General features: G+C 44.4%; 2 protein-coding genes across 2 annotated transcripts in view; one reads left to right on the top strand and one right to left on the bottom strand.

The window, feature by feature from the left end:
* LOC125768162 (uncharacterized) overlaps positions 1-24,941 on the bottom strand; it is a 358,599-nt gene that overhangs the window by 126,503 nt on the left and 207,155 nt on the right. The window lies entirely within an intron of this gene.
* On the top strand, positions 10,931-12,379 carry LOC125768132 (putative uncharacterized protein DDB_G0271606). The gene has a single exon (XM_049435393.1). The coding sequence runs from the start codon at positions 10,931-10,933 to the stop codon at positions 12,377-12,379; it is 1,449 nt and encodes a 482-aa protein (XP_049291350.1).

The following is a 24,941-nucleotide window of genomic DNA, read 5'->3' as shown; positions in this document are numbered from 1 at the left end:
CAGTGAAAAGGTACCGGGTTGTATCATTAAGAACAACATAAGGTATTTTTTTACTGAACCAAAATATGAGGAAAATAAATTTGAGTTTGAAATCTGGATCTGAATGGTAAACGCAACGGTATTAATCAAAGTAAAGTACTGCATGATGCACAAAAGGTTAGGTTGGATGCTGCTGTTGTATGATAAAGAATGAGAACACCCCTGAAATACACGTAGCAGAAAACAGTAGCATACAGTAGCGCAGAGGTTCGTAGTTTGAAAGCACAGTTTATATCATGTGTCGTTTAATACCGTTTTAATACATTTAACACCGTTGCGTTTACCATTCAGATCCATATTTCAAATCCCATTCGGACCAAACCCCCGTGGCAAGGAATGACTATCCGGCTACGTGGTAAAATAAGTCAATATGGCCAGGCCGTTCTAACGAAAAAAACAATAATTTAAATTAATTAATTTTAACAACACACTAAATGTTGAAACGTGTTAAATTTATGTGCATTTATGGATATTTGTTGATTTGTTTACATTTTCAGCATATGGGTAACATGGCCTTACCCTGTTTTTAACTGCTTGCAAATTGGTTTGTTTACATATTTGTCGAGCAGCTGATCGAGCTAATCGAGCAGTTTTCATTAGGAAAACTTTCTAATCCATATTTCCTAGGCTGAACTTGGCTGTCGATTTGTATGGGGAACTGACAGCGGATAAGCCTCGAAACGTCAAAACGCATACAAAAAAAAAGCTTAAGCAGTGATCTGCCCCAATATTGGAATTCACTTCTTCCTTACTTTTGAAATCGTCTATCATTCGCTCTATCTCTTTCTGATATTGATAGTGTATTGTTACTTCGTTTGCGTCGTTTATAGTCAAAGCACTTGCGCACAATACTTCGCATTGTTCTTCGTTCCTGCTCATTCGTGGTTTCAATTTAATGCCTTCCACGGCGTCCATCTTACTCAACGCATCCCGCCCCGAAATTGCTTCGTAGATACTACAATTGTCTGGAACCATATAAAAGGACATTTCTGGGTGATTCTGTCCGAATTTCTGGGTTGAAGTGGTCCGAAGAGCCATGTAAAAAATGGTCCTAAGGAAGACATGTTCGGACCATTTCCTATGTGCTAGCATAGGGCAAAAAAAGAAACGGACCATTCCTAGCATCCCATTGCAGCGCGCTCTCTCCGCATTTCTTTCATTGTGTGCGTGAAGAACCGGTTCAAACAGTGTTCTTGTCATTTTGAAAATGGTCATTTATTGAAAAATTTAGAATACAAAATAAAAACAAACTGTCATTCGCATGACCGATCGCCATTAGCAGCATCATCTCAGCATTTTCAGCATCGTTTACCAGCATCATAATTAATTAATTATCGTCGTTTTGAGTGATCCTACAATTATTACAAAAGTGTCAAAGTGGGTGAGCTCGTGATAGACGATTTATTATGTGAATTATTAACAACATTGTCGATCATACCTGATTTTTTGTAGTTGCATCATTATGCCCACGCCAGACAAGCGAGGATATGTTTCTACCAAAGAAAACGCTGGTAGTTTGATTTGCCTAGGCGGTCAAATGTACAAGCTTGTTCGACCGAGATCGGGAACAATAAGTACGGTCGGCACGCCGCTGTCCTCGATAGTCGTCCCCTCGGCTTCGGCAGGTGGTACGTCCAGTAGCACCAGCAGTACTGTTCGGTCGGGATCGGCAACAGTGAGCACGGGTTGCACGCCGCTGTCCACTGACAGGACGAACTTGCAGCAAGGATGCGTTCCAGACCATACGAGCTGCGTTGCCTGTAAGAGGTTTATTCTGAAATTATATAAGCAAATGTCGCAGCAAACGGGTTTTATGACCGAAGTTGCTAACGTCGTGTCGTTGGACAGGATCTGGCATAAAAAAATTGCTTTTCGCCAGTACATAAATATTTTACGACTTTTCATGAGAATTGCTACCAACGATGTAGGAGTGCAATTCGACCATAGTTATGTAAAAGCATTTTTATTAAGGAAACTGAAACATGCCAAACAAAGAGTTTCGTTAACAGGCAAAATGATAACTAGTTGCCATAAACGGCGTAATAATAATCTTTATTAGTCAAAAGTTAATTTTTAAGGATTTAAAAAGCAATATTTTATTCATAAGAAACCAATATTATTACGTTTTAATCATATGTAAGCAAATGATAGCTGTGTCTGAAACGTTTTGCAATATTTAAAATTAATTAGTGTTAAGATTGAACTAACACAGTTGCACGAACTAATTAGCTGTAGGTATTAGTATTAGTGTACTTTGTAATAATGTAATAATGTAATGATAGTCAATAAAATTAGTCTCTAAGTATCAGTCGAGCAGAACGGTCACTAAAGAAAGAATAAGCTGTTTCTTACATTAGTTTTATTACATTAATCAAAATGTATTTCTCTCCTATTCATTATCATACATTTACGTACTATTCATTTGGCAATAAGTTTAAATCATTAGGCGATAACAGCACAAAGACTGTAACATGTTGTGATAGCAAAATCAAACTATTATTTACACTGACAACTTACACTGACATCGACATAGTTGTGCCAAACCTAATAAATAAGTGTTAACAATGAAAATAGCATATATATGTTTTTTGTTAGAGGACGTCCTGGTTGCGTTGCATTTATTTTACATTTAGTTTACAAATTATAAACTAAGGGACTAGTTGCAACGGTTTCTACATATAATAATTTTATGTCTGTATCAATTTATTATTGGATTATTGTCTCTAAGAGAGGTACGAAAACGTAGCTATTCTCGCACTTCTAGTAGCTATCATTTTACATTTTATATCTGAAATTTTAAATACCACATCATGGGTATACAGATCGCTGATGTTCACCTCGAATATGTCTTTCATCATCGGGGAATGATAATAAGAGTTTGATTCTGTTATTTGGTTAAACGCTCTACCATAAATGTTAAGTTCAGACCCTTCAAATTTTGCACTGCTATATTGAACAATGTAATCAGTTGTAGTTAGGAACCAATCACTGTATTTTCCTGTCCTCAAACTAATGTTGGACTACTACTCCATTGCATTTATGTTCTAAATGCGGGAAAGTTGGTCTTGCACTAACGGAGGATGCATGCGTTGTGGTTTGCTCGGATATTCTATTTGCGACCTGCACTAGAACGCTATGACCATTGCGTATAGATTTTTTAATGTGTTGTAATTTGTTTTCGAAGGGATAAGAAGAAATGGTGTTCAAGGGACCAAATCTACAAACGTCGTCATAAACATGCAACAAGTTATGAATGTTACTATTAACACGATCTACGCCATACAAAAGGCTATGCTCTTGTACACTTCACAGGGATATCACATATGCAGGAATATTAGCACTTCAATGTTCACAGTTCTAAACGATTAACACTTTAATGCTAGACACAACGGTAAAAACAGACGAACCACGACGACACGATGTAAGCTCTGTGAAGATTGGTACGTTAATTGTTGTTTAGCCTACAACACCACATGTTTATAAACAATTCAAATGTATGCCAGATGGTTAAGGTAAGGTTTAGGTAATATTTTACCACAGGCTCAGGATAACAAGTAATTTGATAAAGTTAAACTCGTAGTAGGTACAATAAGGTAATGTTTTGAAGTAAAAACCACAGCAGGTTTTAGATAGAAACATGTAAGGTATAAAAATAAAAATCACCGTAGGTTTCTAGTACCTATATTCAGGTAACCTGGAACAGAAAAACATTTTATTCGGTTTAAAGTTTGTACTTTAGGTAGGTGACGAATTGTTGTAAAATAAACCGTTTTTTAGGTAAAGGCAAAAGCAGAATATGGATTATTCTGCTCATATTATGTTCGATTTCGGGCTTGTTGCATAATGCGGTAGCAATGCTTCTATGGGGTTCTTAGTTGAAATAATTGGATGCGTATCGATGGATTGTCTTACGTATACTAGTCCTTTATTAAAACGTGTAATGTGTTTTATTACATTGTCGCGGTAGTGTGCGTTGTAATACGCACGCGGTGTGTGCGTACCATACTTGTACTTAAGACGTATAAAGTACGGTTTGCACAACGTCGCCACACTTCTATATCTACTTCGTAAACAAATTATCGCAATTATTAAAATTAACTCCGACCAGACTTACAGGGTTTCGAATCATATAAGGGAACAGTTCAATCGGTATGGAGAAAGATTCAACCGCTCAGGGGATGTTTGCAACGCTTTGGTGGAACTTTTCACTCGCTTAGGAGAATTTTGCAAGCATATAGGGGAATGTGTCAAGCAGTTAGGGGAACCGTGCAATCATAATAGGGAATTTTGCAACCGCTGAGGAGAGCAATCTGTCAACCTCCAAAATGTCATCGTTGGTCGTCCGTTGTTTGTTTATACTCCAACCCCCCGCCCCCCCACCCATCCCGTATAAGCTGAAGAGAACATGAGCTGAACAGCATTAGGATCATACCGACAGCTACCGATAAATTTTTTGCTCTCCTACCGATAACGAGGAAAACAATCTGGTCACACTGGTTCTTAGCCCTAACTGTCTTTACACTAACACAACTAATATCTGCGACCGTAACGCTACCCCGGTGAAAACAGTAATGCATTAATCGGATTAATGATGTTTCAACTGTCAAATCAGTGTAACGCATACGAAACGTAAACACATAACATTTTAGTCCTTTTGCCCGTGACTCACATTTCTTGGCCCGATGACCAACAGCACCACACTCGAAGCATTTTTTCGGGTTTTCTTCTGTTGAGGCGCCGGGGTTGCCTCAAGAGGGGGAGGAGGAATTTGGTTTCCTTTTGGAGCAGGAAGAGAAACACCTTTTTTAACTTTAACCTAGGACCTTTATTTTCACCTCATTGACCGTTTGCCGGGTCGGATTGGACTCTTACCGGGTCGTTTTGGAACTGTCTGTTACGAGGATCTAATCGTCCTTTTATAGTTGCCAACATGTTTATTTAGATCCTTACAGAAAGATTTAGAAAGATCTATCCATCCAGAAGATCATCCAGAAAAATTTGGATTTAAAAAGGTTGCCGCATCATTGCGCACGCGATGATTACTTTGGTTCATCCTGCGTTCGGGTCAGGATTCATCCTGCGTTCGGGTCAGGGTTCATCCTGCGTTCGGGTCGGGGTTCATCCTGCGTTCGGGATTTTTCGTGCGCGTCGGTGATGTAACTATGCAGCAGGTGTGGTTTCTAAAGCCTTCGCACACACTCTCGCGCCCTGTGTCTCGTGTGTTGAGTGTGTCGGTGTCGAACATCTTCTTTTACGCACTTCTTTGTTTCATGTCCGACATCGCCACAATTGTAACACTTTCGTTGACCCTTTGACTCAACCCGTGCACTACCTTTTTCCGATGTTCTTTTGGCTTCGGCTCTTTCAAGGAATAACAATTCCTACTTTAGCTCGGTCAAACTGGCCGTTCGATACAATGACGCACGCATCCTAGTTTCGTGGGTCACGCCGTCCACAATATACTCGATTAGGCTGCATTCGTCAATATCGGCGTCACGAGCTATGCGTTGCATCTCGTACACATACTCAAGCATGGTTTCCTTATGCGTTTGTCGTCTAGCCATTAGCCTTCTGTGAACATCAGCTGAGCGTATTATCTTTTCGAATTCAATCACCTTGGATCGTAACGCCGCGTAAGATGATATACCTTTTTCCGTTGTTAGGAAACTCTTCGCGATGCCAACCATCTTTCGTCGACACATGATGAACATTTGGTCTTCGGACCAGAGTGCCATTTTCGCTACTCCCTCAAAGTCCTCAAACCACGCTCGGATATCCTTTGTTAGATCTTTACCATAGGGCTCAATTCCGTCCTCCACATCTCGGAATGAGTATGACTGCACTGGTGTGTGGATTATAGCAGGTTTTGGCGCATCTACTACCGAACTGACTTCAGCGTCAGGATAACCCGTTGCGTTCGCGTCATCTTCGACGGGATTTTGCTCGAGAACGGCTTCTAACGTTATTCCGGCATCAATGATCCGTTTCGCCAGGTTCTCTTTATTGCCGGACGTAGCCAACCCAGCCATTTCACACTTCCTCACCAGGCCAACACGCGTAAATTCTTCCACCAATCGTTCCATTGTTCAATAACACCACGCCACCGAGGTACACACGCCCGAATAGACGGACACAGATTACGCACACGCACGCGTCAATCATTTTTTTCCAGCGTCCACAGCACTCTCACACGAACAACAGCGCACAGCCAACGCACCGTATATTTCCCGGGAATCGGTATCGCACACACGCGCAGGACGATACTTTTTGCGCACACAGAACTCTCACTCGACCAGCCGCACGCAGCTAACAGTTTTTCAGGGAATCGGTATATCCCACTTCTGACACCAGATATGAAAAAGGAAAAAATAATAAAATCGCAGGACGAATTTAACGGGAGCAACCAACTTTATTTCACAATTTTCTCGTTCCTCCTCTGCTTCGCTAATGATCCCCTTTTATACCCTTTCAGAGTTCTTTCCGCGCTCCTTCGATACAGGGTGATCCTGTCGTCTTTCCCAATTAACTTTTTTTCGTTTTTACATATATTACAACTTGGGTCGATCCAAGGACGAAATCCATCCGCCACAGCAGGTACCCTACATTAACAAAGAGATACCAGAATTCGATTACGCAATTAAGCGACTCAATGCGTTTTTCGTTTGCAAAAGGAATGAAAGAATCGAATTAGAAGTGTTTCGAAATATCAAGCAAACCGACGAACCATTTAACCAATTCGTACTAAAATTGAGGACGCAAGCAGCAAAGTGCGATTTTGGATCTCGGGAAGAGAAGGAAATTTTGCACCAAATAACCGCAGGTGCCAGCGATAGTAAAGTCCGGGATAAAGGATTAGAGAACACAATGAAATTTTACGAATTAGTGAACTACGCATTGAACCGAGAGATATTGGTCAAACAAAAAAATCCCATGAAATGCCCAAACGATATAGAAGCCTATGCTAGCCATGGAAATAGACAGAAAGGGTGGAATGAGCCGTTTAAAAAGAGACAGGCGGTGGAATGTGAGCGGTGTGGGTCTAGAAATCACACGAAAGACGCACCCGAATGTGCTGCAGGCAGAGCTCGCTGCAATGGATGCGGACGCATAGGCCATTTCGCGAGGAAATGCAAAGCTGGCAACGGAGTTATGAAACGACGTCATCCAACCACAGCTTATACATGGAAGCGCCCCGCTTCGACTAACGTTTTGCAAGAACAAGAACAAAATATTCAACAACTTGACGTAGGTATTAACCATACTAATAATTATAAACTATTTGAGGGATAGTAGGATCCACGATATCGAGACGCGTTAGATTTTTTATCGATTCGGGAGCAGCTGTGAATACCATCACAGACACAATTTGGAATGCACTACAAGCAATCGGCATAAAGATTTATAAAAAGAAAGGATGCGATCGCAAAATATCAGGCTATGCCAGCCATCGGCCTCTGGAAATGATTCTCATGTTTGAGGTGTGGATTTCAGTAAACGAAACCAAGCTAAACACATTTGCAGAGTTTTTCGTTGTCCGAGGAGCACATAGATCACTCTTAAGTAAAAACACTGCAGAAGAACTCAAACTCTTGAAGGTCAGCCTTAGTGTAAACAACGTATGTGTGAAGCATTCACCCTTCCCTAAGTTTCCCAATGTGCAGGTTAGGTTTTCGGTAGACAAATCAATAACACCTAAGAAATTAGCTTATCTACGAATCCCAACAGCTATGGAGGAGAAGGTGAATGGAAAAATCCAGGAAATGCTAGATAAAGATATAATAGAACCAGTCACGGGACCTCCAGACTGGATTTCCCCGATGGTAGTGGTCCCAGAAACGGAAAATGACATCAGGCTTTGTATTAATATGAAATATCCCAACGAGGCTACACAAAGAGAGCACTATCCCTTACCAATGATCGACACTCTTTTAAATAAGCTTAAGGGCTCTAAGTTCTTCTCGAAACTAGACATAACTTCAGCCTTTTACCACATCGAATTACATCCCCAATCACGCGGAATAACAACATTTATGACTAGTAGGGGTCTGATGAGATTTAAACTGTTGATGTTTGGAATTAACTGCGCGCCGGAGATTTTTCAAAGAGTGATGTGTGAGATGTTGAGTGGCATAAAAGGAATTATAATATATATAGACGACGTAATAGTCGCAGGGGAAAGTGAAAGAGAACACGACGGTAGACTGGCAGAGGTGCTAGTTGTTTTGAAACAGAATAATGCGACGCTCAACAAAGAAAAGTGTATGTACAAAGTAAGCCATCTTGACATATTGGGATACAGTGTTTTTTTCTAAAGGTATAAGCCCATCCGATTCCAAAATCGAGACTATTACTAATTTTAGAGCACAGACTACAAAAGAGGAAGTCCGTAGTTTTTTAGGTTTGATCAACTTTGTTAGCCAATTTATCCCGAACTTAGCTACCCGTACAGTACCTTTGCGACAATTTGTAAGAGGAGATACCGAGACGTTTGGCCAGGAACAAAAAAATGCGTTTATTGACCTTAAGAACGAGCTTGCCAATAACGTTCGGTAACTAGGCTTTTTCGATCCAAAAGAACCGATTGAATTGTATGTTGATGCATCTCCGGTTGCGTTGGGAGCAATCTTATGCCAGAATGATAAATTCAATTGCTCCAGAATCATAAGTTTTGCCTCTAAAGTGCTTACTAAAACAGAAAGGATATACCCACAAACACAGCGGGAAGCGCTCGCAGTAGTATGGGCGGTCGAAAAATTTTATATGTATTTGTTTGGCTCCGAATTTACAATTTTTACGGACCACAAGAGTTTGGAATATATATTCGAGGGAAAACATCAAGATGGGAAGAGGGCATGTTCTAGGGCTGAAAGCTGGGCACTTCGGTTGCAGCCATATAAATATCAAATTAAACATATACCAGGAAAGACTAACATAGCGGACAGTCTGTCGCGTCTATGCTCTGGACCATCAGAAATGGTAGAACCCTTCGACGAGGATTCAGAGCATTGTTTATGTAATATTGGAGATCACATGTCTGCAATTACATTAACTGAAATTCGCGAAGCGTCTAACAAAGACGACACGTTGGTCGCAGTTATGAAAGCCATTGAGGATGATTATTGGCCTCCGTCCCTCGTTCGCTATCAGGCCTTTGCGAAGGAATTGGGGATAACCAGAGGAATTGTTGTTAGGAACGACAGAATAGTGCTACCAAGTGGATTGAGAAACAAGGTCCTTTATATAGCGCATCGAGGACACCCAGGAACGGTAAGCATGCGTAGAAATTTAAGGGAGAAGGTATGGTGGCCATATATGGACCGGGATATTAACGACCGAGTAAAAGAATGTGAGGGATGCACTGCAGTTAGCGTTCAAACCCCGGGGTCAAGCAGCAGCGACGCGATAGGTAAGACGTGTTGCGAGCGAGCTCCTGCTAAAAAGTGATTTCGTAATAACATTGTGAAAAGATTTTTAAAAGTGATACATAATTGGGTGCGTACTCTCGGGGCGTATGTGGAAAAGTGTGTGCGTGGAAAAAAGTGCGTGCGTGTGAGAGTTACTAAAAATTTGCTTCATACCTTCTGGTAAAGTGAATCGATCGAATATACACCTGTTATTGTTTTTGCGTTTAGTTTGTAAGTGTCAAACGTGACACCAAGCGTGACTGCTCGAATGCAGAACTGCTGTACATACAATCGAGCGGATCGCAAGTTCGCGAATTTAGAGATGGCGGAAGGGATATAAGGGCTAAATTTTCGTGGCATAGGTCTCTTTTTCCAATATTACGCGCGCGAAAAATAGTAGAATTTTTTTAACTCACCACCACTCTCATTTCCCACACCACCTCTTTTCTGTATCACCGCCCTACATCGTACCACCGTTACACACGAGACGAGCAATAAAAGGTGCATTGTTAAGAAAACGCTATCTATCCGCCGCGTATTTATATTCGGGAGAAGTGCAAGATATCACCGTTCGTTGCTAAACGCAACAACACCTGTTTCCAGCTACGTTCAAATATCGTGCCATCTGCCTCGAACCGCATGCCGTCTGCTTCAAATCCCGTGCCATCACCTTCAAAAGCGTGCCACTACGGTCAAATCGTGTGCCACTACGTTCGAATTTGATAGCTCGAGCTGAAGGCATTGCCGTACCAAAACAAAACAAACACTTTTGCTAAATGATTCGTAACTTTTGTATTTTTTAATCGGTTTTCGATAGCTAAACGACTAAACTATGGATTAATTGCATTTTGACTCTATGTTTCATCAAACGTGAAAAAAAAGGCAAATTGTCAACAAACAACAAACATGCCTCCAAGCAGCTGTCAAATTCGAACGTAGTGGCACGCTTTTGAAGGTGATGGCACGGGATTTGAAGCAGACGGCATGCGGTTCGAGGCAGATGGCACGATATTTGAACGTAGCTGAAAACAGGTGTAAAATATCTCCAAAAGATGCGCACTGCTAATGCGCAACTTTTGACGGTTCGCAAGTGAAAATCCGACAAGACGCTTAAAAGATATTAGGACAGATAGAAAAAGTGCGTGCGCCTTAGTGTTGTTGTTGCTTTTTGCCTGCGGTGGCGAGCACGTGATGTGACGTCAGAGCACAGAGCACTTTATATGAAAGTGTGAAAGTGCACTGGTATTGGTGTAAAGCGCGAGTTGGAAAACTACGCATGTGTGCGTCGTGACAGACTACTTCGTGCATATGGTCCATACAGGAGGAGGCTGTTGTTTGTTTGTGCCTGAAATTCTTAAAACGAGCCCAGTTACTCAACTATGTTATCGGTTCGATTTGGATGTGACACACCTCGTTGAAATCGCACAGACGAGACGAAGTTGTTGCTGCCTTCGCCGACGCAATTCGCATCAACAGCAATTTTAATAATGACGCCGGGGCCTGGCGATAGTGCCTCGCCCCAGGCGGCCGAAAGGCGTACATTGCGGCCGAGCCTGCAGTTGGTATCGCAGTCGGTAGCAACACTTCCAAAGGCTCCTGTTTTGCACCAAAAGCCTCTTACCACGGGGGACAACCGGAGCGAAAGTGATAATATGAGCATTTCCTCTAGTGAGGACGAGGAGGAGCACCTGCTGGACAGGACTGTTGTGGAGACGGTTCCTGAACGGCGGACGGCCTCAGAGTGCGGCGAGCTGAAATCTGCCGTAGAAAGACTCTCGGCTCAACTTCTCGTGGAATTTAAGCGCCAAGAGGTAAGAGACGTTCTTCTTGAGCTGATGAAGGCGTCCATAGACAGCCTCTCGAATCAGATCACAGAGCTAACGAAAGAGCTGAAGCTCATGCGAAAGGAGGAAAGGGCCACCAAACGTGAGCTGGAGATCTATCGGCTCGCAACGCGGGAGATTGCAGGACTCCAGGCCGATACAATGGCTTCAAACACAGTGATCGTCACGAAGAAACCACTGGCGGTTCAGACTGAAGAATCTAAGCGGCTTCAACAACAACAGCAGTCAAAGTTGCTACAAACAGGACAGTTGCGACAAAAACAACAGTCAAATAAGCAGCTTACTAACCCGGTAGTAGCCAAGCCGGCAGTGGCATCGAAAATAGTGAAAAGCGGGCAATCGCCAGCGCAAAAGCGACGACTGCAGCGGAAGCGCGCCCAAGAGTGTCGACAAGCGCTGCAAGAGCAACAGCAGCAGCAGCAGCGTCCGACTGCTCATAGGTCGGTAGTGTCGATTGCACCAAAACAACAGGAGCAATCGCAGATGCGACCGCAACCGCATCAGGCCAGGAAGCAGGGAACACAGTGGCAGCAACAACAACCGGCTGCAGTCAATGACACATCCGTGCAGGAATCTACATGGACCACAGTGGTGAAGCGTTGCTTGAATCGGCAGCAGCTGCAGCAACCTAACCTGCAACAGCAGCAACAGCAATCATATCATCAGGCTCACCAGCAGATCAGTCAGCATGCGAGTCAACAGTCGAACCAACAGCGGAATCAACGGCAAGGTCCGTTGCATCAAGTCCCACAGCAGCGACAGGAACGATATTCGAAGCCTCGCCCGGATATCATTAGGATGACGGCACCTGGTGGTACCTCGTTTCTAGATATGTATAGCGTGATCCGTCAGGCAACTGACGTTGGGGATAAGATGATACGAGCTCGAAGAATGGATGATCAGACGCTATCGTTCTATCTGCACCCGAATGTGGATGGCACAACCGTGAAGGAAGTCATCGAGAAGTGCCTTGGCGATAAGGCAACAGTTCGGGTGGTGACCGACATGAGTCAGGTGCTACTACCGGTGCTTGATATGCTCGCGACGCCAGAGGAAACAGCAGCCGCAATATCAGACAAGACCATCCCATAACCATAACCATCCCGATTGAGGACGTGGACCAGTGGCGTCGTAAGACTGGCCACCAGCGAGCGAGAGTCCGCGTTCCACGGCGTGTGGCACAATTATTCGATTATGCTGTCGTCACGATCGGTAAGACTCAATGCCGCATTTATGAGTTAGAGCGGCAAAGCAAGCAAGAACAGCGATGCTATAGATGTCTTGAAAAAGGCCACCGAGCAGGAGTTCGCAAAGGTGAACACAGGCAAACGAAATGCCTAAACTATGGCGAGGAGGGCCATCGGGCCAAGGAGTGCAGGGCTGAGGTCCCAAAATGCATTCTATGTGGAGGAGCCCACACAATTGGGTCTGTACGGTGTATTGGTGGGCGCCGTGTGTGATGCGGCCCCTTCTTTTTCAGCAGCAGCAAAGACTCCGAGTGCAGTTAAAGTGCTGCAGATCAACGCATCCCGGAGTAGGATAGCGCAAGACATCATGCTTCAGGTTGCACGTGACGATGGAGTGGACGTCATCATGGCGTCAGAGATATATCGCTGCCCAGACAACGATGGAAGATGGGCAGTCGACTCGTCCGGGAAAGCGGCAATAATCGTCACTGGATTGTGACCCATACAACGTCTCTGGGGCAGTCCTGTGCCTGGGATGATCGCCGCTGATGTTAGTGGCATCACCTTTGCAAGTTGCTATGCTACCCGGTCGCTGACCAGTGAGGGATTTGTCAATTTTCTGGATGCCGTCTACATGGAAGCTGGAGCACACCCGTACGTCGTTTTGGCGGGTGATTTTAATGCGTGGCTTCTGGAATGGGGAAGCGCCCGAACAAAGAGTAAAGGCGAGGAACTCCTTGCCACGACTCACCTGTTGGAGTTGGAGGTGCTCAATCGCGGACGGAGGTCAACATTCGTGGGCAATGGTGTTGCTGGTGAGAGTGTCGTTGATGTCTCGTTTGCGAGCTTGCTGATTGCTCAACACAACGATTGGAGCGTCATCGACAGGTATTCTGCCAGTGACCATCGTTACATCAGGTACACCGTCGGAGACACTAACAACCGCCGCAGCAGCAACAACAGCAGACAACGTCAGCAGCATTCAGCGATATCTCGTCAAAGGATAGCTTCACGACGCGCCGGCGTCATGTGGAAGACGCGACAGTTCAATCAGGATCTCTTCAAGATTGCGCTTGGGGCATCTCGCTTCTCAGAAACCACTCTAACACCTGATGATCTTGTTGCAGGAATGACGAGGATATGTGACGAGGTCATGGTGCGTGTAAGAGCCCTATCGTATCAGGTCCGCCCCAACCTTTACTGGTGGACAGAAGAGATCGCCAGCTTACGGGACGCGGCGCAGGCAGTAAGTGAGTATGCTCTTACCCGGACAGAACCGGATGAGAAGGCCGCAGAACAGCACATGGAGGCGAGAAGGGCTCTGACTCGTGCCGTCCGCCGCAGCAAAGGTCGGGTTATGGAGGAGCTTATAGAGCTTGCCAAAGACCATCTCTTTGGTGATCTATGCTCCTCTCGTGCTCCTCCCGAGATGGATCCAGTAATTTTGCGACGAGTTGTGGACAAACTTTTTCCGCAGCATCCCCCCTTCCAGTGGCCTGTGGATGGGGACAACACCACCGCCAACAGTCAGCAACCCGTCCGGAACATCATGGAGGAGGAGTTGCTGATCATTGCGGGAAAGATGGCCACATGAAAAGCACCGGGACTTGATGGAATTCCGAACGTGGCGCTACGAACAGCTATCCGGGAGAACACGGGACTATTCAAGACTGTTTACCAGGACTGTCTGGATCGGGGCCACTTTCCAACCGCATGGAAACGGCAGAGATTGGCATTGTTACCAAAGCCAGGCAAGCCACCAGGGCAGTCTTCTTCTGTCAGACCTTTGGGGATGATTGACGGCCCTGGAAAAGTCCTCGAAAGGCTTACTCTTGACCGGCTAAACGACCATCTCCATCTCCAAACGGATCCCGAGTCTCCAAGACTTTCCCCGGATCAGTACGGATTTCGCCGTGGGAGATCAACCGTGATGGCTGTCCAACGTGTCGTGGCAGCTGGAGCTACGGCAATGCAGTTCCACAGGACTAACGGTCGCGATAAGCGGTGTTTGATGGTTGTTTCGTTAGACGTGCGTAACGCCTTCAATACCGCTAGTTGGTCCTCCATAGCTGCAGCGCTGCAGGAGAAAGGCGTTCCGGGACAGATCCAGCGATTGCTCGCTAGCTGGTTTGAGAAGAGGGAACTCGTCTACGACACCAATGATGGCCCAGTCACTCGTAGTCTGTCTGCTGGCGTTCCACAGGGGTCTATTTTAGGCCCCACATTGTGGAACGTTATGTACGACGGCGTGCTGGGCCTCGAGATGCCTGAGGGGGTGGAAATCGTTGGCTATGCCGATGATCTCGCGCTGCTGGTTCCATGAACTACACCCCAACATGCTTCTCAGCTGGCGACAACAGCAGTAGGCACCATTGGTACATGGATGTCGGAGCATCGACTGGAACTGGCACCAACCAAAACAGAAGTCCTCATGATCTCCACAATGAGAACCGATCCAGAAGGCTACCCGATTAACATCTTGGGCACTCAATTCCGATCATCTAAATCCATCAAGTACCTTGAAGTCGAATTGGACGAGCACTTGTCCTGGCGGCCACACGTTGAGCACTCCTGTGCTAAGGCGCTCCGAGTGGCCAAAATGGTTTCGTTTAAGATGAGAAACCATAGTGGACCCAAGTGTTCCAAGCGACGGCTTCTAGTAGCGGTCGTAGACTCCATTCTGCGGTACGCGGCTCCCGTCTGGGCTGTTGCAATCGAGAGAAAGGCCAACCACAGGCTCCTGGAGCGTACACAGCGACAGTGTCTTCTGAGGGCAGCATTCGCATTCAGAACGGTACGGTACGAGACGGCTGCCGTACTCGCCAGCGTGGTACCGATTTGTTTGCTAGTGAAGGAGGATGCCCGATGTTACCATCGACAGTTGTCCTCAGGAGACAACAGCAACGGCAGTGGGAACACAACAGCGCAGCAGATCCGGCAGGACGAGAGGCTCAACACCTACCGGATGTGGCAGGAGCAGTGGGATGCTGATGCGGCTGCACCAAACGAGTCGAGATACGTCCGTTGGGCACACCGTGTCATCCCCAACATCCAGTTATGGCACACTCGGAAACATGGAAAGGTGAACTTTGCCATGGCACAGGTACTGTCTGGCCATGGATTCTTTCGTGAATATCTGTGTCGCATGAAGTTCGCCTCGTCCCCGGAGTGTCCCCGCTGCTCCTATGAAGTTGAAACAATTGAATATGCCTTTTTACACTGTCCGGCCTTTGCAGTCATTCGACACCAGCTCCTTAGTGGGGGCGGCTTTGAGGATGTCGGCCCGGACAACTTGGTTACCTATCTTCTTCGGAACCAGGCGTCCTGGAGTACCCTCACGGAGTTGGCAGTCCGCATAACATCAGTGCTGCAACGGCATTGGAACGAGGAGCGTGCTGCGGCCGCAGACGCAGCCAACAGTCAACCGGTGGACCCGGCGGTCCGACAGGCGGTATTGGCTGCACGCAACCAGCGGCGGAAAGAGGCACGTCGACATGCTCGCGCTCTGGCCAGGGAGGAGAGGCAGCGTAATGCCCCTCCTGCAACACCTTCGCCTTTGCTGATTCTTGTCAGAAGATTCCTGGTTAGAGAGCGAATGCGACGGTATCGACATCGGGTTCGCGAGATGCGGCAACAACAACAGCAGCAACAGGACGAGGATATCTCTCCACCTGGTCCAGCGGACTTGCCATTCACAGAGCCTGATAGTGACAACAGCGACCAGAGACAACACTCCATGTCGACCGACGAGGAGGCGGCTGTCACTGCCGCCACGACATCCGGTCGCTAAAGCTGGAGCACAAATTAGCAGTGCGGTGCAGTCAGCACCCTTCCAGTGAAATCGGTGAGCAGCTTCTTTTTCGGAGTCCACAAAGATGGCTACAAGTGTACGTAAGGGTCGCATGCGTTAATGCTCGATTATAAGGGCCAGACCTTATCCCTCACAAAGCCACGTGGCTAAACATGGGGGAGATGCAGGTTGCGCACATCATGGTTTTTTAGTCGGTAAAAATCCGGCATTCGGAGTCGCTCGTATCTTTTGAAGATTTTCCATGATGTAAAAAAAAGCGTTCAAACCCCGGCGGAGCCCATGGTGAGGAAAGACATGCCTGAACGCGCGTGGCAAGACCTAGCCATAGATTTGTTTTTAGTAAAAGAATGTGCAACATTTCTGGTGATCGCCGATTACTACAGTCGAAATCTCAAAGTAATTGAGATGAAATCTACAAATGCAGCCAAAGCCATAGAAGCACTAGAATTAGTTTTTATCGAGCATACATGTAGGAATGACAATCGGTTTATTATTTTTACGCTTTTTATAATGCCCGTTTGCTACAAAATTATGGCATACCATCCAACTGACATTATCGTCCGTTCCCGCACGGCCTTTCCTGACCTTACAATTCTCCTGAATTGGCCCATGGTTTTAATTGATCGCAAGTCGTTGTAGTCGTAGTTGGCCCTTCATCTCCATCGTCTAACTTCTTTACTTCGCATCGCTCATTAGGAAGGATCTTCACAATTTCGTATGGTCCATAGTATTTTCTTTTGATTTTTCTACCTACTCCGAATTGAGTTATCGGTATTGCTACAATGTCTGCTACTTTGAACTGTTTACTCGGTTTCCGACGTAAATTATATGTTTTACGATTCTCGTTTTGCATTCTTGTTATACCATCACATTCTATAACTCTCATCTCTTGTCTTTCATCAGTAAATGCTTTCTGAACTTCTTCTTGTAACACATCGTAGATATGTAAATTATCCTTCGTTCTCATCTTAACACCGATCATTAATTCAAATGGGGTCATTCTTATGGATCGCTGCCAACTATTGTTTATCGCTGTTTGTACATTGTTTACAAATTTGAACCAATTTTCCGGATTTTCATGCGACAACTTTGCTAATGTAGGTATTATTATGCGATGAATACGTTCCACTTGGCCATTTCCTCGCGGTACCCCTGTAACAATATGATGTATCATGATATTGGCCTCCTAACAATATTGTTTAAACAATCCAGACGTAAACGCAGATCCTCTATCGCAAATAATCCTACGTGGGTATCCGAATACATCTGATATAACTGTCAACTTCCTTATAACTTCTTCAGCATTAGTAGTTTTAGTCGAAAATAACCAGACGTATTTTGTGAATGCTTCTAAAACAGTAAAAATATAATTATACGACTTTCACGTTGACGGCATAGGACCTAGATAATCCACGTGGAAAGTATCTAACGGAACGTCACCTTTCGGTATCGGATGAAGTTCTCCTTCTGTTCTTCCGCGTTTTCTATCATTAACAATACATCGAATACAGTTGTCAACGCATTCCTGAATTTTTTTCTCTACTTCCGATAGGAAATAGTTTTCCGATAAACACTCTTTCATCTTTCTCTTACTAAAATGTGCTTGGAATGTCGTGGACTTCTCTTATTATACCCATTTCCATTACTTGTGGTACAACTAGTTTGTTTTGGTTACCTACGTTCTTATAAACCACTCCATTTATCAAAAAAAACTTATCATGCTCTTTTCCCTGATCGATCGCATTTTTAATGACTATTATCTTTTGATCACCCAACTGTGCTTGAATTATTTTTTCGCTCACAACCGTTGAAATTTTCAAAACATTTGCTCGTGACAAAGCATCAACGTGTTTCATCTTTTCACCTTTGCGGTGTTCAACTTCAAACTCAAACTCAGACAACACCACTAGCCAACGACTCACCCGTGGATTCGGAATCTTCTTATCCAATGATTGCTTAAAAGCTATGCAGTCTGTCACCACCTTAAACTTGTTACCCAGCAAGTAGCTGAACTTTTTTATGGACTCAACAACAGCAAGTGATTCTAATTCAAACGAGTGATAATTCTTCTCAGCCTTGTTGGTCAATCTATATATATAAAATTCTCGTGTCGCGGTGTTAGTGTGCAAACTCCTCTTAAACGGCTGAACCGATTTGTATGAAATTTTCGCTGAACGTTCGTTAGGTATGAGAATAGGTTTACCGCTACTTTTCGTTTCACTAGGTTGCTTCTGGCCAATATTATGAGTTCTTTTCTGTTTCTCCTACGGGAGTTATCAAGTAGACATAGAATTTTTTTCAACACGAATAATGTTGAACACTACTGAAACAAAAAAGTTCTTACAAATAAATCAATCAAAGTAGGTACACGTGACGATTTGTTTGTGCAATTTTATTTAATAAAACGTAAAATGAGTGATAAGTAAATAAAAAGCAAGTGTTGGAATAATTATAAAATGCAATTTTGTGATTTGCGGCTCAGTGGTACATGTGGAATCGGCGCCTTATACGGAAGGACATGGTATTAAATCCCAATCGTCAAAGAAAGCCTGAAATGCCTTCTGAAGTAGCATAAAAGAAGAAGAAAAGTCACAAAAAAAGAAGAAAAAATGCTTTGATATTATTTGATGTTATTTTTTTAATCGCCACTCTAATATTACCACACAAATCAAGATTGAACACTCAAAATGATTGCTTCTTCTTGGCTTAACGACCTTACTAGACTTATTTTACCAGATAGCCGGATAGTCAGTCCTTGCTACGGGGGAACGGTCCGGATGGGATTTGAACCCGGTCCTGCCGTGTGGACCGGCGCCGTTTATCACATACCACCGGGCCGCAAAATGTTTGCGCAAAACCTTTAATTACCAAACGCATGTTTAAGGGCAAAGCTAGGTTTGCCGGGTAAGCTAGTCTACTATAATAATAGCATGGATGCAACATGCCATCCTCTTCAGCGCGTTGCAATAGTATGCCTGCGAGAGCATCTTTGCTCGCGTCAGTATGTAATTCGGCGTCCACAAACTGAGTTGTATTACTCTGATCGTATTCGATAATACGCTCGGCCATCTCGTCCTTTGTACCAGTAGCCGATAATCCGCGTTCTTCGCACTTTTTTACTAATCCGAGACGCGTATGCTCTTCTACCAACGCCGCAACCAACTGTGTGCGCTCCCTAACCTCACTTTTGGAACGAAGCGCTTGACTCAACTCGTACAATTATTCCAACAACCCGATTAAAGATTCTCAACGTTCAATACAATTCGTCAACACAAGTTTCACAACTTTCAACTTAAATCACTGAACAACTTCAACTTGAATTCACGATTACCGTTTTATTGAACCATCCCGGTTGAGCCCCCATGTAGGAATGATAATCGGTTTATTATTTTTGCGCTTTTTATAATGCCTGTTTGCTACAAAATTATGGCATACCACCCAACTGACATTATCGTTCGTTCCCACATACATATCCGGAAACTATCCGTAGTGACAACGGCCCCCCGTTCTCTAGTGAGGAGTTTAGGACATACTGCATTCAAAAAAATATTCGCTTAGTACGAACGATACCATACTGGCCTCAAATGAATGGCCTCGTTGAAAGAGCCAACCGAGGCGTGTTAAGAGTTATACGTATAGCCAAGGCTCAAAAGACCGATTGGAGAAAAGAAATTAAAAATTACATTTACACGTACAATACTACACCCCACACAATAACTGGAAAGGCGCCCCTAAAACTCCTAACGAATAGACCTGTGAATGATATCCTTCCATCCCTTAGGACAGAACCCTTTTGGAATCGTAGTGTTGGTGTAGGTTAGTGAGTTGCGCGGAGCTAACGCCATATATTAGCAGTATCGATGTGACGGTCCAAGAGGACAGATCGAAACCGAGCGAGTAAAGTACAGATTATAATAGAGCAAATAAAGTGGATTCTACATTAGTAAGTTAGATCGCGTTGGTCTTTTCCTATTTTCTTCTATTTTCATCCTAAATAAACACATGGCTAGGGGTCTGTTTTGGTGCCTTATCCTAAACCTTTTAGTATTATTGCATCCAAGTAATTGATTGTTGATACTATTGAAAGCAGCTCATTGTGCTGCACATGCATTCCTTTCCCACGCTGGTAATTACACTTGAGTCGGTTATATTAGTTTTCCATCTTACCCCGGCTCTAAACGCTTAGCAATTGTCGCGTTTGCGAACGCGATTCAGAAAATTTTTGCGAAACTCCATATAAAAAAAATTGTGAAAAGTCGCTATACGTGTATTTTCAGCGAAAAATCGCGATTCGAAGCGCGACTTGACGCCATGACAGTTTTCTGTAATAACAAGGTAAACATGGCAATAACAAGGTAAACAAATACAAATTAAAAAATTAAATCTTTAAAAATGATCTTAAATATTGTAAATTAAATTAAAAAATCGAGTGCTATTTATTTATTAAAAGTACGTACGTGGTGTATGTAATTATTGTGAATGTCAATATTATTTTTAAAACAGAAGAATCGCTGTTAATTCGAAAAAAAATCCCATACCTACCGTGGACAAATGCATGGCTGCATTGTTGAATTTATTACTAGTATATTGAACTTGCTTCAATAAGATAAATATTAGCTTACATAAATAAATTAATAAATTAATTAAATTAATTATTTTGAAAAAATATTAGAGTTGCAAAAAATTTGCAGTTAAAAAAATATTAGATAGTCCACAGCACAGTGTTCGATCCCTTTTGGAAGCTTTGTTGGAATCGTGGTTATGATTACCTGTATATTGATGGTACGGTGACAGTCATGAAATGAGAAAAAAAACCGCACACGTTTGATTACCCGAATTCGAAGATTTTTACCTTTATGCTACTCGAAGCTGCTTCTAATTGGTGCTATTCGATCCCGATTGCATTTTGCCCGGCGTATGACGCGGTGGGTAAAAACATCTTCGTTCACCTATTTATCTTGTTACAATTTCTTCTGGCTACCGAAAAAATTATTACAAGATTTTCTAGCGTCAAACACACAAGAAAACAAAACCGACAAATCTGCGGTACTGTTAGCAGCATACGTTGTTTAAATTACAGGAATCAACAGTATCCGGCGACGAGCTTTCTTGATGGTTCGTTGTTTTGAAACATCGTCACTGGGCTTAAAAAACTTGCCTTTCTCATCGACTTCATCAAAGCAATATATTTACTACTTATTATAATTTTCTTTCCAGTCTGCCTCCAGCATCCGTTGCGAGAGGACGTATTTCGTTTGAAAGCGTGCCTACGGAATTTTGCTAAGGCAGCAAGTGGTCAATGCCCCGAAGTACGATTGCGTACTCAGCGTGCTTGTGCGATTTGGCTGTAACGTGCTAATCGGTGTCTCCGTCTGTCTCCGATATTCGTTCGGAAGACGATTGTGGTGTTAGTGTTTTCGATCGAGTGCGATAATTGCTTACCGTAGCAACGCTTTCGCTTCGATCGAGGTAGTTTGTCATATGCAGTGTGTAGTGTAGTATAGTGCGTGTGTGTATTGTCTAACGTGCGTTACGGTAAGTGTATCCTTTCCTTCCTTGACCGTTGCCTCCGGCTCTACCATGGAGCAGGAGTGTTCTGATTCCGAAAGGGAGATAGAACCATGCGTGAAGCGAAAGCCAGGGCGCCCTAGATCCGCACCGGCCGCTAAAAAAGTGGCCTTGGAAGACCCCCGTCCTTCGACCTCTAAGGCACCACAATGTGGTGCAAATGAGCCGAAGGAAGTAGAACACCGAGCGCGTGCGTATCCCGCGTCCTGGGAAGGCAGGCCTTGTGTATATTTCATGCCGCGGGCCAAGCAGCTCGACGTTAGATCGATCGCGGCGTCGATCTTTAAAAAGTATCCGGGTGTTTCCGATGTGTTTCGGATGCGCCCAAACAAGATAAGGGTAACCGCAAAGGACCGGGCTCAAGCCAACTTGATTGCGGCTGATTCCGATTATACGGAGCACTATCGGGTTTATATCCCCGGTAGTTTGGTCGAGGTTTCCGGCGTAATTGAGGATTTTGATTACCCCGTAGAGGAAGTTGTGAAAATGGGCCAGGGTGTGTTTTCTTCCCCTAACATGCCCAAAGTAAAAGTTCTGGAAGCGAAAAAGCTGTACAGGCTGGACGCTTCAGAACCGAATGAAAAAAGATTTATTCAGACCTCCTCAATCCGAATTACGTTTGAGGGTACGGTACTTCCGCAGGCCCTCGTAATAGAAGGCCTCCGGATACCCATCGACCGGCCATACGTGCCTAAGGTAGCTGCTTGCTCTAAGTGCAGCCGCATCGGTCATGCCGAATCGTTTTGTACCCACAAAACGTGCTGCGGAAAGTGCAAAGGGACGCATGCTACCGAGGAGTGCAAAGCATCGTCTCAGAAATGTTCGCATTGCCGAGACGATTGGCATGAGGTAGCGCAGTGTCCCGTGTACCGGAAGCTACAAAGGGAGCAGATCAAAACGGTAGCCGAACGGGCACGCGGCTCTTATAGCGATGCTCTCAAAGGAGCAAACGTCTCTAATCCCTTTGCGGCATTGTCCGAAGGTGATGCAAATGCTGCATCTAACCCGGCTGCTCTAGAGCAGGCAGCCATGAGACCAGTAAAGAACCGGAGAGTACTTTATAAAAAAGTACAACGGAAGGTTCTAAGAGCGAAAAATAAACCCTTGGCACCAAAGCGTCGCGGGAAAAAAGAAACCCCCTCCCCCGTCACTCCAACACGTGACGCTGCTCCTTCTGCTCCTCCTCCACAAAATCCCAGGAAACAGCCCAAGAGTAAGCGATCCCCTCGGACCGAAGCTCCCGTGGAAAGCCTGGCTTTCTCCACAGAGCCTAGGAACTTTCCGAGGATCCCTGCCCCATCCCTTTCTGAGATCCTCCAGTCCCTCCTCATGACCCTTAACCTTCCGCAACCTTTGCAATTGATCGTTACTTGGGCCCTTCCTTACCTGAAGGGGATGATCAAACAGTGGCTGGCTCAGTGGCCGTGCCTAAGTATGATGGTCCGATTGGACGATTAATTCACCAATGGCTACCTTCATACAGTGGAACTGTAGAAGTTTGCTCGGAAAACTGAATTCCTTTAAAGCACTTGTAGGCGAACACAATTGCGATCTGTTCGTCCTATGTGAAACTTGGCTATCGGACGACATTATGCTAACCTTCCCGGGATATAACATAATCCGTGAAGATCGAATTACCAGGGGTGGGGGAGTATTGATTGGTATAGGAAAGGGTCACACCTTCTCCAGAGTACCAACCCCTAGACAAGAAATGATGGAAACTGTCGCAATACAGGCCAAAATAGGCGACCTTCACGTGACAATTGCATCTGTTTATATCCCTCCGATAGCCAACAATGAAAAAGAAAAAATTGAAAAGTTCAAAGAGGATCTTGGAAATTTAGCAGTGGTCTTGCCTGGTCCGCTTTTAATCCTGGGAGATTTTAACTCCCATGGAGTAGAATGGGGGGGCGTTAAGGATGATATCCGCGCTCCCATTATCCGAGATTTCTGCGACAGGTACAAATTTTCAATTCTTAACTCAGGAGAGGCAACTAGGATGTCGACGCCAAAAAGTAGGGAAAGTGCACTGGACTTGTCTCTATGTCCATCAGCTATGGCCCTGGATTTTAGCTGGAAGGTGATTCAGGACCCTATTGGCAGTGATCACTTGCCGATAGAAATCTCTTACATCAAGGGAGGATGTTCAGTTGATGGGATCCCCGTTAAATGTGACTTAACGAGGAACATCGACTGGACGAGATACGGCGAATTAGTAGCCGCTTCGCTTTCTCTTGCTACCTATTATTCAACTCCTGTAAATGAGTATAAAAATCTTGTTGCAGTCATAAACAAGTGTGCCCTTGAAGCCCAAACAAGGCGCTCCCACCAAGCAAGGACATTTAAAAAGCCACCCACTCCTTGGTGGGACAAGGATTGCCAAGCGGCTTTCAATAAGAAGCGGGAGGCGTATAAAGCCTTCCGGGACACGGGCTCGAGGACTTTATATGAAAAATATAAAGGACAAGAGAGAGCGTGTAAAAACCTGTTGAAGGCGAAGAAAAAGGGTTATTGGCGCAGATACGTCAATAATCTGGATCCTTCCACTTCCTTAAATTCGCTTTGGAAAATGGCTAGAGGGATGCGAAACAGCAACAACATTAACGAGAGCGAAAGTTTTTCCGGCGAATGGCTTATTGAATTCGCACACAAGCTATGTCCCGACTTCGTTCCAGCGCAGAATTTCATCCAAGATGCGCCTGGCAGTGACCCAATGTTGGACTCACCATTCACCATGGTGGAACTATCTTTGGCTCTCCTATCATGTAAAAATTCTTCCCCAGGTTTGGATCAGGTTGGTAGTAAATTACTTCAAAACCTTCCAGACGTGGGGAAGAAACGATTGTTGAGCATCTTCAACAGTATGTTGGAACTCAACATCGTCCCACAAGAATGGAGAGAAGTGAAAGTTGTCACTATTTTGAAGCCTGGTAAACCGCCATCAAGGCACGACTCATATCGTCCGATATCTTTACTGTCGTGTCTGAGAAAACTCCTTGAAAGAATGATTCTTTTCCGTTTAGAAGAATGGTTGGAATCCAACAACCTTCTTTCAGATACCCAGTTTGGTTTCCGTAAAGCAAAGGGT

The sequence above is a fragment of the Anopheles funestus genome, chromosome X (assembly GCF_943734845.2).
Source record: "Anopheles funestus chromosome X, idAnoFuneDA-416_04, whole genome shotgun sequence".
NCBI classification, from domain to species: Eukaryota; Metazoa; Arthropoda; class Insecta; order Diptera; family Culicidae; genus Anopheles; species Anopheles funestus.
Note: the sequence above shows the minus strand (reverse complement) of the source record. Positions and strands in the feature narration are given on the sequence as shown.